Source organism: Synchiropus splendidus, chromosome 11 (assembly GCF_027744825.2).
Source record: "Synchiropus splendidus isolate RoL2022-P1 chromosome 11, RoL_Sspl_1.0, whole genome shotgun sequence".
In the NCBI taxonomy this organism is placed as follows: Eukaryota; Metazoa; Chordata; class Actinopteri; order Syngnathiformes; family Callionymidae; genus Synchiropus; species Synchiropus splendidus.
The window spans coordinates 16,781,074-16,794,537 of NC_071344.1; the positions used below are offsets into that span (position 1 = coordinate 16,781,074).

The 13,464-nt window shown below is 42.7% G+C and overlaps 1 gene segment (V, D, J or C); it reads right to left on the reverse strand.

Moving 5' to 3' along the window:
• Positions 1-4,387: 4,387 nt before the first annotated feature.
• Positions 4,388-6,566, reverse strand: LOC128767704 (Ig lambda-1 chain V regions MOPC 104E/RPC20/J558/S104-like). The segment is given in 4 exon segments: positions 4,388-4,710; positions 5,913-6,047; positions 6,132-6,440; positions 6,516-6,566. Coding segments are annotated over 4 exon segments (606 nt in total).
• Positions 6,567-13,464: the final 6,898 nt, after the last annotated feature.

Below are 13,464 nucleotides of genomic sequence, written 5' to 3' on the forward strand. Positions count from 1 at the left end.
ATTTGTTTGTTTGTTTCTCAGTTTTAATGTGAGGACTCCTCATATCATCCACAGATGACTTGTAAAAGACCTCTGGAAACTGGTGTGGGACCAGTCTGATCCAATACAAGTCAGTTTTAACCCTGCGTTCACAGGTCAAAGTGACATCTTCACCAGGACTCACAGTCTTGTGTTCCAGCATCAAACTCTGCTGACTCTCTGAGCAGAAAACAAAAGAGAAGAGAAGGGTGAAGCCCTCCAGCACTGACTCCAGCAGAGACACAACACAGGTTACTCACGAGCCTCGCCCAGGAGCAGCAGCACGACAAGAATGACAGCCATCCTTCTGGTTGTTCCTCTGAGCACTGCAGCGCACTGACACGAGACAAGGGGCACTGAACAAAGAGGGAGGGACCTGAGTGAGACTTCCTGACTGCTCTTCTCTCTGATGCCACAGTGATCTGAATGGCACAACTCTACCTCTTCATGTCACGACAGATTCAGCACGTCTTCAGGTTCAGGTCCTGTGATCACAAGCTGATGCTTCGCTGCTCACGCCTGCCTGTGTTCCTTCCTTCTTGTGTGTGTGTGTGTGTGTGTGTGTGTCTGTGGTCTTCGTTTGGTCACTCTGGTTTCCTCCCATAGGCCGACAACATTCAGAGACTGACCTGAGACGCGAGTGTTGTATGCTCTCTGTCCTGGACCGTCCAGGGTTTGACTCACAGTTCGCCATAGCTGACTCAGATTTATCAGCCCTCATGACCCTGGCATGCTGGGCAAGCAGCACAGCCATTTACTGGTGTTTTTACAATGTGCTTGCTATGAATATGCTCTAGCAGGATAAGAACACATCTCAATTTTTCCAAAATCACCTATCCTTCCTCGAGCCCTTTCTGATCCTCGCCTTTCTCCCCATGAAAACCTTAGTACCTTCATCATCTGACTCTGACACCTGAGCCTCACGATGGCAGTAACCACCACTGTCTCGTGAAGCTCCTCTGTCACTCTTTCTGCTGCTCATACCTCACTCTTGTCCCCACCCTGCTGCACTCTCTTCTTAACCCTCCATAAGCAAGTCAGTGCACCACCTGAGGCCAGGACGGAAAATGAGACTTGCACACTTAGTTACACAAAAAAAGCATTTATTGAGCCATTTATATCTTCAGATGAGATGGAGCATGTTCCATCCTGTTAGATCTGAAGTCAAGCGTGAGCACAGTCAAATCACAAAAACAATACTAGTAACAGTTCAAACATGAAGGGCGAAATGATACAGGCCCAGTGCACATAATGTACGTGGAAGATGGCGCTTTTTAATTTTTTTTCTGAGAGGCATCCTTTTTCCGTTCACGCTAAGTCACCATGATATCAGGAAGTAGCGTCCCGTAGCTCAGACGTAAAGCAACAGTCAGAAGCAGGAGGCAGAGTCAGACAGTGTGAGTGGCCCCTCACACTTCTGCTTGGCCACTAACATCATTGATGTCCCCTGTGTGAGCTGAGATCACACCATGTCCATAGGTAAAACTAGTCCACTCCAAACCAGCCATTACAGTCTGGTCTTCTTCTTCTCTGTTGTTCAGCGTTCTGGTCACTGTAGAGGGGTGTGGAACACATGGCTCAGTATTCATGGCTCTGAGGAAAGATGAGGGAAACATGGCTCATTCAGAGCTGTGAAGGAGAAAATGCTAGTGTTTGTTATTCAACCGTGTCTTAAAATAAATATACAAAATTCATCTTTTGAAGACGTCTTGAGGCAGTTACTTTGGGGTTTCTTGATGAAACAGATGAGCGTCAGGATGAGGATCAGCCGAACAGTCAGAGCAGCAGCCGCTCCGAAATAAATGACGTTGCTCGTCCAGTGACTCGCATTCGCTGTGGAGGACACGATGGAAATGAAATGTCAAATCACGGTTCAATGCATCAATAAGTGACTCACTCAACAGGGTCATTTCAAATATCAAACTGAAGGTGTGGATAGTAATAATAATAACAATCACTGGACAATAATTGAAATAAGACAAATATATTCCATCGCTCATAAATAATAAAAAGATGGAGAAATTACTAGATCATAGAAATTATTTTTGGCAACGTTTTTTTTTAATTAAAAAACAACATTAAAACCGTGTTTATGTCTTCATATTTGTTTTGCTTCAGCGGCACTGAGAGACCATCAAAAAGGTTTCACACATCATGACAGGAAGTAGCTCATACAAGTTTGATTCATGTCACAAAATGTTGCTGGTTTTATTGTTTTTATCGAGGATGCTCAGAGGAAATATAGACAATAAGACATTTAACAAGAATAGATTAGTTTTTACTCTCCAAGTCTCATCTTGATGCTATCAAGCTTAAATGTACACATAAAACTGAGTTTAAAAACAAAAAACACGATGAAGTCCTACCTGCAGCTCCAGCATCAGACCTGTCTCCACATGAGGTGACAGAGCGTAATCCTCCCTCAGACAGGCTGGTGTTCATGAAGAAGCTGTAGACACATGTGCTGGAGGACTGTCCCTCGCGCTCATCTCCACACTCGTACTCATGATTCCCTTCAGTGTAAACTGAAGCAGGTCCAGATGGAAACTTTCCAGGTGGAAAACAGGAGGTTAAATCCTCCAGTGTTGGGCGAGGAGGAGGACTTGAGGCTCCTGGATGGACTGGTTTGGACACATCTACAGGTAACAGCAGGATAAATGTCATTCAGGTGTTGAATTATTGTGATTTAAAACATGAAAAATGTCTCTACCTGTGACCGTCAGCTCCACGCGCTTCAATAAAGTCCATTTTCGTGCAATTATTTCCACACAGAAGAAAAGTGCTGAGTCTTCTTCCTTCAATTTAGAAAGAATGAGGGAGAATGTTTCCTTTTCTTCCTCCATTCTAATGCGAGGAAACCTCACAACAGAGAAGCTTGCTTTCCCAAAAATATCAAGAGCCTGGTCCTGTGCCACCCTGATCCAAAACAAGTTGACCACAGACTTGCGCTCGCAGGTCAAAGTGACTTCACCACCAGGTCTCCCAGTCTGCTTCTCAGACGTCATATTCTCCTCACTCCCTGAGTCAGAGAAGAGAAGAGTCAGATGAAGCCCTCCAACACTGCCTCCAGGTGAGAGACAGTAGAGTTTACTCACGGGCTCGGTGGAGGAGCAGCAGCACAGTCACCACCATCAACATCCTTCCTTGTTGGTCTGAGCTCTGTCGAGACTGAGGCACAGAAGAAGTGACATCTAGAAGGAGGAGCCAGACACAGGACAGACTGATTGGTCTTCGCTTGACTCTCATGTCTCAGTGGAAACTTCTCATCAAATGAAAGGTTTCTCACTGTGTCCTCACTAGACAGTAGAAACACACCTGACTGAGAGTCATGATTGAGATGAGGAGCCTGCATCATGGCTGCTTGCTCCAGGTACAGATGTCACGTGTCTGTGAGTACGACATTCATCAACACATGCGTTTCTCTCATTGTAACAGCAAATTCAGAAACAAAATAAACACTATAATAGGAAAACAGATCAAATAAGCTCCTTTACAACCCACCACACAAACATGGAATTAAATACTGACCTGCTTCCTGCTCTAGACAACCACGTCTTTTCAAAATAAAAGCATTGAACCATTTGTTTTAATGCACTTATGTATGTTGTTATATTTAATATCATTCTATTCCTCAACCGTCAAGCAAGTGCAACAACAAGATGTTTGCACTTCAGCACTCTCCACCTCTGTTGTTTGCCAGAAGAGAGAATTGTTTTTGTTGGTATGGCACATTATTTACACTCCACACGCTCACAGGTTCACTGGGATTCACCTGCTCCCTGGAACCTGTCCAGAAGTTACAAAAACAATCGCATGGAAATGAGTCATTTGTGAGAATCATCATGACGCATCGTCTTTGTAACCCACTAGGTGGCGCTCCAGATACCAGATTTTATCAATAATGTCATTCAAGCATTTAGCAAGAGTGCCATCTAGTTGTGATGCTTCATGAAGCGTCGTCACTGAACATCAAATCCTGAACATTGACCAATGGTTTCTCCACTTTTTTGTATTTCCTTTTCACCACATGGTCCTGAAATGATTCTTTAAAGCTGGGGCTGGTTCCTCTGTCCTCCCTGACTCCCCTGGAAGTCACACTTCTCCATCCTGCTATCATCGTGAAGTTGCAACGACTATGTCAGTGAGTGCAAGAGCAATCGTGGACCACACGAGTGAAGGACTTGAACAATGTTTAATGAAAGAATGAGACACTCGACAGCAGAAGAAAGAGTGAGGGGAGTGTGAAGACACGTTTTGAAGCTCATGTTTTCCATGTATTTATAGACTGAAGTCAGTGAAGTGCTGGTGTGAAAACAGTCCCGCAGACCGCCCACGCGTCGGACGCCATGACGGTGTCGGCATCATCAGCTTTCAGTCCGGACTCTGGAGTAAACACACTCTTCCTTCCTCGGGTTAACACTCTTCTTCTCCCCAGACTTGGCCTTGAAATGAATGGGTGAGGTGTAAGTCACCGAGTCATCCTGTAACAGAGGCAGAGACACAGAGAAAGGCTGAGCGCTGAACTGGGAGGACACAGATGTGGTGCAGGTGGTCGAGAACCTGTGGCTGCTGATCACCGCCTTCTTGAGTTCGTGCACTTTTCAGCTTCCAACATTATGACCACCAGGCTTACGGCCAAAATGGCGGCCATGATGGAGAGTGAGACGCTCGCCACTGACGCACAATTACAGCCTGTTGAGAAGAAAATAAAGTGATGTATATGAAGCACAGAAGCAAGAAAACTCTGGCCAAAGCTTGACATAGATGTTATTTTCATGGAATATACATGTTATCATAAACATGAATAAAATTATAATGCTTATTAAAGGTAAACAAGGCTGAAATGAAGGATTATCAAGTGAATATTCCATAATTAGATTAAAAATAGTAGGGAAATATAACATGAATATTTGAATGACAGGAAATGTGAATCATCCAGCACAGGAATTCACCTCGGACCTACAGTTCAACTGTTTACAAACATACTTTTACTGTGCCAAAAAAAGAAGGAAAAGAAGTATAAAATTGTGCTTGATAAACAAATAAATAATTCTTACTGTTTAACCATAGCAAAATACGCAAACAACAATAGATTGTGTTCTTTATTCATTGACTTATTTATTTATTTTTAAATATCATGTCCTTCACATGAAATGCACTTTATGGTATTGATGTTCAGTGGAGCGAAAGACCAATTTTAGAAATATTTCCATGCTGTTTGGCTTGCTGCGTTTCTCTCATGAATCTGATGTTGTTTTGATTCTCTGTAAAGCAGTTGTGACAAAAAAGAGGTGCATGGTAGAAGACTGTGTTCACACATGAAAGATCGACTCGCTTTAATGTGTATTTTTAACTTAACCAAGTCTGTCTGGTTTCAACAACTGCTCAGATGAAGAATGGAAAAAGGCTCCATTCAAGACAGCCATCTAATTCTGACTGCTCATTGTCTGATAGCTCTCATTGGCTTATTGTCATTTTAGTTGACACTTAATTCTTCAGATTAGAACGTTCACTTTTGACTTAACACTTTCTTACAGCAGTCAAATCAACACAACATTGAACTTTGATGTGCTTTTATGAATGTTTTTAGACACATGAAATTCTGGACTCTGTTAAATCCAATTCATTTGAATTAAATCCCGTTTTCAGAACATTTTCCTCTTTTGTTCTGACAATCTTCAGAGAAGAGACATTCAGTGGTTTTGTCTTCAGTTGAAGAATCTTCCGTCTGTCTGGACCAGTTTACAAGCGAGTTTGAGTTCAGCTAATCATAATAAAAGTATAAGAAAGTAGAGTGAAGATGAAGAAGAAATGTACTCTCATTGTATATTTTTCATTTTTAAATGATTTAGAAATAGTTTTTAGATACATTTTATATTACATTAAAGTCCTACCTGCAGCTCCAGCATCAGACCTCTCTCCACACGAGGTGATGGATCTGTCAGTTTGGTTCTGGACAGACGGGTGGAGACTCTCCGAGGGTCCTGGTCCCCTGTGAGGAGGTGGTCTGTCACTTGTGATGGGTCGGGCTGATGGTCAGTGCAGAGGAGAAAGATCATCCTGTTGTTCAACTGAAAAGATGTGTTCACCTCGGTCAAGTAAAATGGATCTACCTGCAACTGTCAGCTTTGTTCCATTGATAAAAGTCCATTTTCTGTCAAGTACTTCCACACAGATGTAAACTGCAGTGTCTTGTTTCTTCACTTTAGTCAGGCGGAGCAACAATTTGTTTGTTTGTTTCTCAGTTTTAATGCGAGGACTCCTCATATCATCCACAGATGACTTGTCAAAGACCTCTGGAAACTGGTGTGGGACCAGTCTGATCCAATACACGTCAGTTATAGCCCTGCGCTCACAGGTCAAAGTGACATCTTCACCAGGACTCACAGTCTTGTGTTCCAGCGTCAAACTCTGGTGACTCTCTGAGCAGAAAAGAGAAGAGAAGGGTGAAGCCCTCCAGCACTGCCTCCAGCAGAGACACAACACAGGTTACTCACGAGCCTCGGCCAGGAGCAGCAGCACGACAAGAATGACCACCATCCCTCTGGTTGTTCCTCTGAGCACTGCAGCGCACTGACACGAGACAAGGGGCACTGAACAAAGAGGGAGGGACCTGAGCGAGGACGCTCTCACGAGGAAATGCATTCACTCTAGAAAACACCCCAGTTCACTTCTATCCTCTCACACATGCCATAAAAACAATAAATATTCAATATCCACGCCGGTTTACAGTTTGTATAAAGTAATAGTGTAGTATACTGCCTTGTGTAGCCTTGACAGCACTCAGGTTCACTGACCTCATCATGGGATCTGGAGGTTTTGCCCTGAAGACCAGGGTTCAAGGTCAGCCAGGCAAGTACAGATGCCACCGGTCAGCACCATGCAGTGTGGGAGACCCACAATAATATTTGCATCTACAGTATGAGCTGGGTTGGAGCTGGAGAACCAGAAGTACAGCATGAAGGTGTGGAGTGAATGTCAGAAGAGTGAAGGGCCCAGAGGGTTGGAGGAGTGGATCCAGCATCAGGTTGACCAGACTGACCAAAATCACGGGAAGAAAAGTGGTAACATGAAAAGTTCTGCTGGACACCAAGTCTTCAGAAGTCTTTTCTCCGCCTTCCTTTTTGAAGACACTGTCATCCAAACAACCATCGTGATTTATTGTGCTATTGTCAAACTGATGCAAATGTTTTGTTGTTTAAATGTATTTACGGGTCCATTATTTGATTCAGTAATATACCAAACAAGCAGGTGAGAAAACAGTGACATTGCTAGTGACACGGCTGTGTAGGCGGAGTTAAGGGTCTGTATTGCTGTAGGGTGGTTGCTTTGGTTCACCTCGAACCTCTTTCCACCATCCCGGGGTGGAGTCACATCTCAACTGGTTCGGAATAACAATCGACGTAATGGTGACTCAGTCCACTCATTTTGAGAAACGTATTTTCCCACCCCACACAGATCAAGTGCAGAATCTCCACCCCACTTCACTCGTGTGTCCAGTCCCCGACACACTGTGCTTGAACTTTAAACCACTAGTCTATATTTGAGTCCATTCTGCACACACAAAAATTACGACCAGGCGAGTTGTGTCCCCTCCCACCAAAATGTTATCAGGATACACTAAAATCACCACCCTACCATCTACACTCAGAACACATAATACACATAATAGTCAAGTAATTACGATTTTATTGGCAACTTACCAACTATGTTCTCCACACTAAACTGTGACCAAAAATACTAACACTAAAATGAAGTCCCCGAGCTCGTGTGGTCGAGTCGCTCCACGCACCTGTTGGCCAACGCTGCGCTCAGACACGCTACAAACCAACATTTTCCACTGGTGAGTTTTCAGATGCTTCTGCCGTGCAACTGTCACTTCCTGTTGATGCCCACAGAGTGAGCCTCTCGCAGCAGACGGGGAAGATAGTCAGGCTTGCAGGGCGTCTGGTCTGCCTGAGAAGCAGCTCGCTGTGGTTTTGGGTGACAGTTTCACACAAGTTTGGTGGTTAATGGATGCATTTGCAAGAGTCTGCAGTGAGAGCAAGCATGAGCTGCGGTCAGCGCAGAGGGCTGTTCAGGGGAACGAGTGAAAATAGATGTAAAATAAAAATAATACAGAATGTGAGCAGCAGCTATGTGGCTCCTCTCCAGTTGTGGGGTCCTGACCACTGCATCCATGGAGCTGCTGGGTCTCCTTTCCCCCAGCATCTCTTCATCCGTTCTTCATCTCTCCTCTCTCATCCTCCGATGGGTCGACAAAGCGACATCCTGCCTGGGCTGCGATTAGCCGGGGCCACTCAGGAAGTCGTGAGAATTCGTTCTCAATCATGAAGCCAAAGTCTCACCACAATGTGACGCTCATACGCAAGCAGGAGAGAAAAAAAAAGATCCTATCTAAGTGATAAACGGAAGGGTGCTCTGTGAGAAACACGAAGTTTGAAAACTTTTTGCCCACGAGTGAGAATGTTTTTCACACTTTTCTGCAGGGTGCGGTTTCTTGCCGTGCTGTGGTCATTGACACATTATTATGACCATTTTCACAGGCAGAATATTCAAAACAAAATAGAGATGGCACAGTATATATATATATATATATATATATATATATATATATATATACATATACATACAGGACAGTAACAGGACACTGGAGGAAGCATAGCAACTGACACGTTGTTGTTACATGCAGAATAAAAGGAGCGCCATCCCATGTCTCAACTTACCCCAACCTCTATATTCCTTTCACATGACGCGCAGCCCATGGCGTCAGGATATGCCGCTGAGGGTGGAATATAAAACCTGATGCGTCAACCTGAAGGCTGCCTTCAGCCTCAGTATAGGACGCAAAAGTCCACTTTCCCAACGTCAATATATCACGACATGGGAGAGAGGATGGGTTGCACGACCGTCGCTGACCACATGCTTGCATGCATTCTTTAGGTTAGTATTGCTGTTCACCTAAACATCCACCGGGGGAGCAGCCCAGAGTCAAACTTTCATGACAACAACTAACTCCAAAACAAACATGGCGACTGTGGAAGAAGTAAAGGCCGAGTTTAAGAGGCGGTGGTCGCTACATATCAGGTAGTAACAGCAACACTGCTCCCCGTGGTTTCCCATGGTGGTACTGCTCCGTTTGGTCCGTATCACTGAGCTTTGTCGAAACATGCAGAACTACGGTGGAAATGAAAGCAGAGCAAAAATGGCAACTGCTCAAATGTATGTCAATAAAATACAATATTTCAGTGATGATGAAGTCATAGTTCATGCTTTAGATATAACAGCAGTGGTCGAAGGAGGATATTGGCTGTACATCATAACATGCTCATTCCAGTCATACGACGGTCACTGGAGGTTCAGGGTTGTGGCTCAGGTAGCTGCGTACATATCTGTACACTCAGTGACCACGTCTGGTTCAACAGTGTTTCTCGAGCGGGAAGACCTCAAGCTCCAGCCAACACAAATATGTTTATATGATCATTGCTTTTTAGGACTTGTTGTTTTATATTTTAACATTTCTACAATGTTGAGAGGCTGATGTGAGGTGAAAAATGACATCACCGCACATCAAAAACATTGCTTTCGGTTTCACTTTCAATCTCATTCACTTCCTGTTTGTCTTCCTCATCTGGTTAAACTGCCACCAGCTTGACAGACTGATCAGACCGCTGTCGAAATCTGAAGACCTTTTATCGACTGGTTTGGTGTTTAACTCTTCCAGCTGCAACAGAGTGAGGTGTTATTGATGTTTCAACTGCTGCTATAAAGACATTGAAATGTAGAATGTTTGACAAAGGAGCAGGAAAAAGACTTGTGCCAGACTTTTTCACAGAGTTTCTCAATGGTTCCTGCTGAACAGTGAAGCTGCAGCTGTTGTGAAGAACTGACCACTGGAGGGAGCCAGATGACTGTGCCGCGCAGTGAAACAGACCTGAAGTTCATTTTTGAATCGAGCACGACTGCAGATGGGTGGAGATGATTTCTGAGGTTTTTGTTTTTTTTTTTGTGTGTGTGTGTGTGTGTGTGTGTGTGTGTGTGTGTGTGTGTGTGTGTGTGTGTGTGTGTGTGTGTGTGTGTGTGTGTGTGTGTGTGTGTGTGTGTGTGTTATGTTTGAAGGGTATTGATAGTAATAAGAAAAAGAAAAAGAATAAGAATTATAAAAAGAATAAGAATAAGATTAAGAATAAGAATTATAAAAAGAAAAATAATAAGAAAAATAATAAGAATAAGAATAAGGAAAAGAAAAGAAAAGAAAAGAAAAGAAAAATAATAAAAAGAATAAGCATAAGAAAAAGAATAAAAAGAAAAAGAAAAAGAATAAGAATAAGGAAAATAATAAAAATATAAAAAGAATAAGAATATAAAAAGAATAAGAATATAAAAAGAATATAAAAAGAATAAGAATAAGAATTAGAATAAGAATAAGAATAAGAATAATCCTCCTGTACCTTTCATTATTTTCATTGGCCCATGCCAACATCACATGACCATGGTAAGATAAGGTCATAGTGAGGTTAAGGAATGGAGTTAGGTGTAGTACACGCTCAGCTTGCCATCAACCCTGAACCCAGTGATCAAACGTCTTTCAAATTCCAACTTCAAGAACTCATCACCATCTCGAAATTTTCCATGGTCACGTCACGTTGGCGTATTTTAAGGCACGGTAGGAGGGCACTAGCTCATCATGTGGATGAGTGATATGTACTATATAAGGCCTATTCATCTGACCAATAACAGGGTGGATCTCAGATGGACAGCTGGGGCCTCAGTTATGGGAAAATAAAAAATAATAAAACACGGTCTGAAACTTTTGGATTCTTAACTTTCAGTTTGTCTCATCGCCTCCTCCATCAGTGTGTGGTATTCAGCTGCAAGTGTCAACCTCCCGGTTAAGGTCAGTATGAACACTTGGTTATTATTATTATTATTATTATTATTAGTTGAATTTAACCTGGACCTGCAATGCTTTGTTACTTGCCTCTAGAGTTAGTGAGCAGTTGCCTTAAATGTGTTCAGAAACATTGCAAGAACAAATCCTTTTGACGGAAACTCCACTGAACTGAACACAATATTCATTCTGAAAAGAAATACATTTAAAATACCCTTAAGTAAATAGCTTTTTTGGCCTGAGATGTTTAATATTGTTTCCCCAGACGGGCCAGCGGTTGTGAATAGCCGCACACATTAGAACTCGGCTCCACCCAGAGCACACATGCTGCAGAAGAAAGTGGCTCTTGTTCGGACGTCCCGGCCGGACACATCCTGAGGAGTTGTGTTGCGTTGTGTCGATGAATGACCCAAACTCAAGTGTCCATTTGTCCGACAGAGCCGGTACTGTTCGTCCCAATTTATTCAATATAAAACCCGTTTTCCTCTGGATCCTTGTGTGTGTTTGGATTTGGGTGTTAATATAAGCAGAAAGGCTTGAGTTTGTTTTCACACCGGGTCGCTTCCCCGCCACATCAAACCACAATCCAGCACTGGACTCACACGGCACCTTTTGAGAGGCCCAGGCCTCCGCTGGAGGAGAACGGGGATCTGAAGAACAGGGGCAGCATGGGAGGGGGGCGACTGTGAAGTCATGAACCGAGCCGACTGTGGAGCTGGGAAAACAGGAAGCTGCGCACAGTCCTTCATTGAGCGCGTTAAAGAGGATCAAAAAGTGAGTCATCAATTGATGTCATGGCAACACCGAGGGTCAACTCAGGAGCTGGTGTTGAGCAACGGTGGACCACATGATGGCAGTGTTTCCCTCCTTCACCAGCTCTGAAACTAACTGCCAGTGAGCGCGATTATGGGTCATCGATCCTTCTTACAGGTTTAACGCAGCGTTATTTTTCTATTACACAGACATAAAAGGAGACAAGAACAGATGGGTCAACATTGAAACTGTGACCAAAAAAGGCGGAAATATAACAAAAATGGGAATAGAAATGGAATTAAAACAATCAGCTCTGGTATTGTTTGTGACGTTCACCCTGTAACGGAAGCTGACACAGCTGAACCAGCTCTTTTGTTGACTTGAGGAGACTTGTGGGGATGATCCCTCAAAGCTGTTTTTAAATCAATTATTCTCATGACTGTGGTGCAATGGATGAACTTAAATCATATATGACTCGACATAGACAGGATCAGCATTTTTATTTTGTTGGTTTTAATTCAAATTACTGAGAAGAAATCGTACTTCTCTCTTCAAATGAAATTAAATGTTCCTTTTTACTGAAATAATTTCGATTTAGATTGAGAAATGAATAAATAGTAATGTAAAATAACATTAATTGTTAACATTGAATATAATAATAACTATTACAACAATAATAAAATTATATTTTCCAGCACAATTATTATTGGTTTTATATATATATATATATATATATATATATATATATATATATATATATATATATATATATATATATATATATATATATATATATATATATATATATATATATATATATATATGCGCTTTCTCTAATACTGGGAACAATTCAGAGTTCAAAACACTCATGTTCCCCTCGAGGCGTCAGTTATCCTTCAACCACAATTCAGAAAGTGCCTGATGGAGGTTGCACTTCAGTGAGCACATGACTGCATCATAAGCATAAAGAGCTGTCACCACCAAACAAGCGCCTCATGGAAGCAAACGCTCAGCTTCACTTTACTTTGCTTCGTGTTTCTATATTTTCCAGCCTGAGAAGTTAATGCAGCAGCTATTGCACAGACCAGTGGTCATGATCCAGTGAATCTAAAAAATACCGTTTGGATTTAGAGCTATCAGTCTTAGGTCATGTTTACAGATGTCCACTCACATTAAACATGGAAAGTAAAACTTGCTGGATGGCGATCAGAGACCTCCTCGTGTCATGAGTCCTTCAGAAGGAATCTGACTCTTCTGATATTGTTTTTAGCACAAGCTTGGCTCTACCTGGCTCCTGTCCCGGCTTGAACCATGTACGGTCAAAATCACTTCAATCACAACCTCCACTTGATTTGCTCCGATTTAGTCTGGGAATCCATAGTATGAGTCAGCGATAATTGATTCAAGATGCAGTCGGACGCTAGAGAGATACCTTCAGCGGTTCATCACTCTGAGTCGGATTTATGAGTCGAATCAGCGAAAGAGAAGAAAAATACTCTTCAGTTCCGTCATCCACTTGTGACTCAGCGTAGAACCAGCTTCTCTGTCTGAAGTCTGTCTTTGAAGTTGGTCATTTTGAGGTTTTCTGGTTAGGTTGTGGTCCAGCTTGGCTCGGGAATGTCTCAGGCAGCTCATGAGCAGAAAGCAGGTGGTAATGAAAAATGAGAAATCAAAGGCAATAACAGCCAAATTTCCGGACAAGAATGAGACCAAAAATAGTCTTTAGTTTGTCATTGTCTCCACATAATAAGGCGCCACATTCCTCCCTGAAATGTGTTTAAAATTCATGAGTCTCCGTGTCG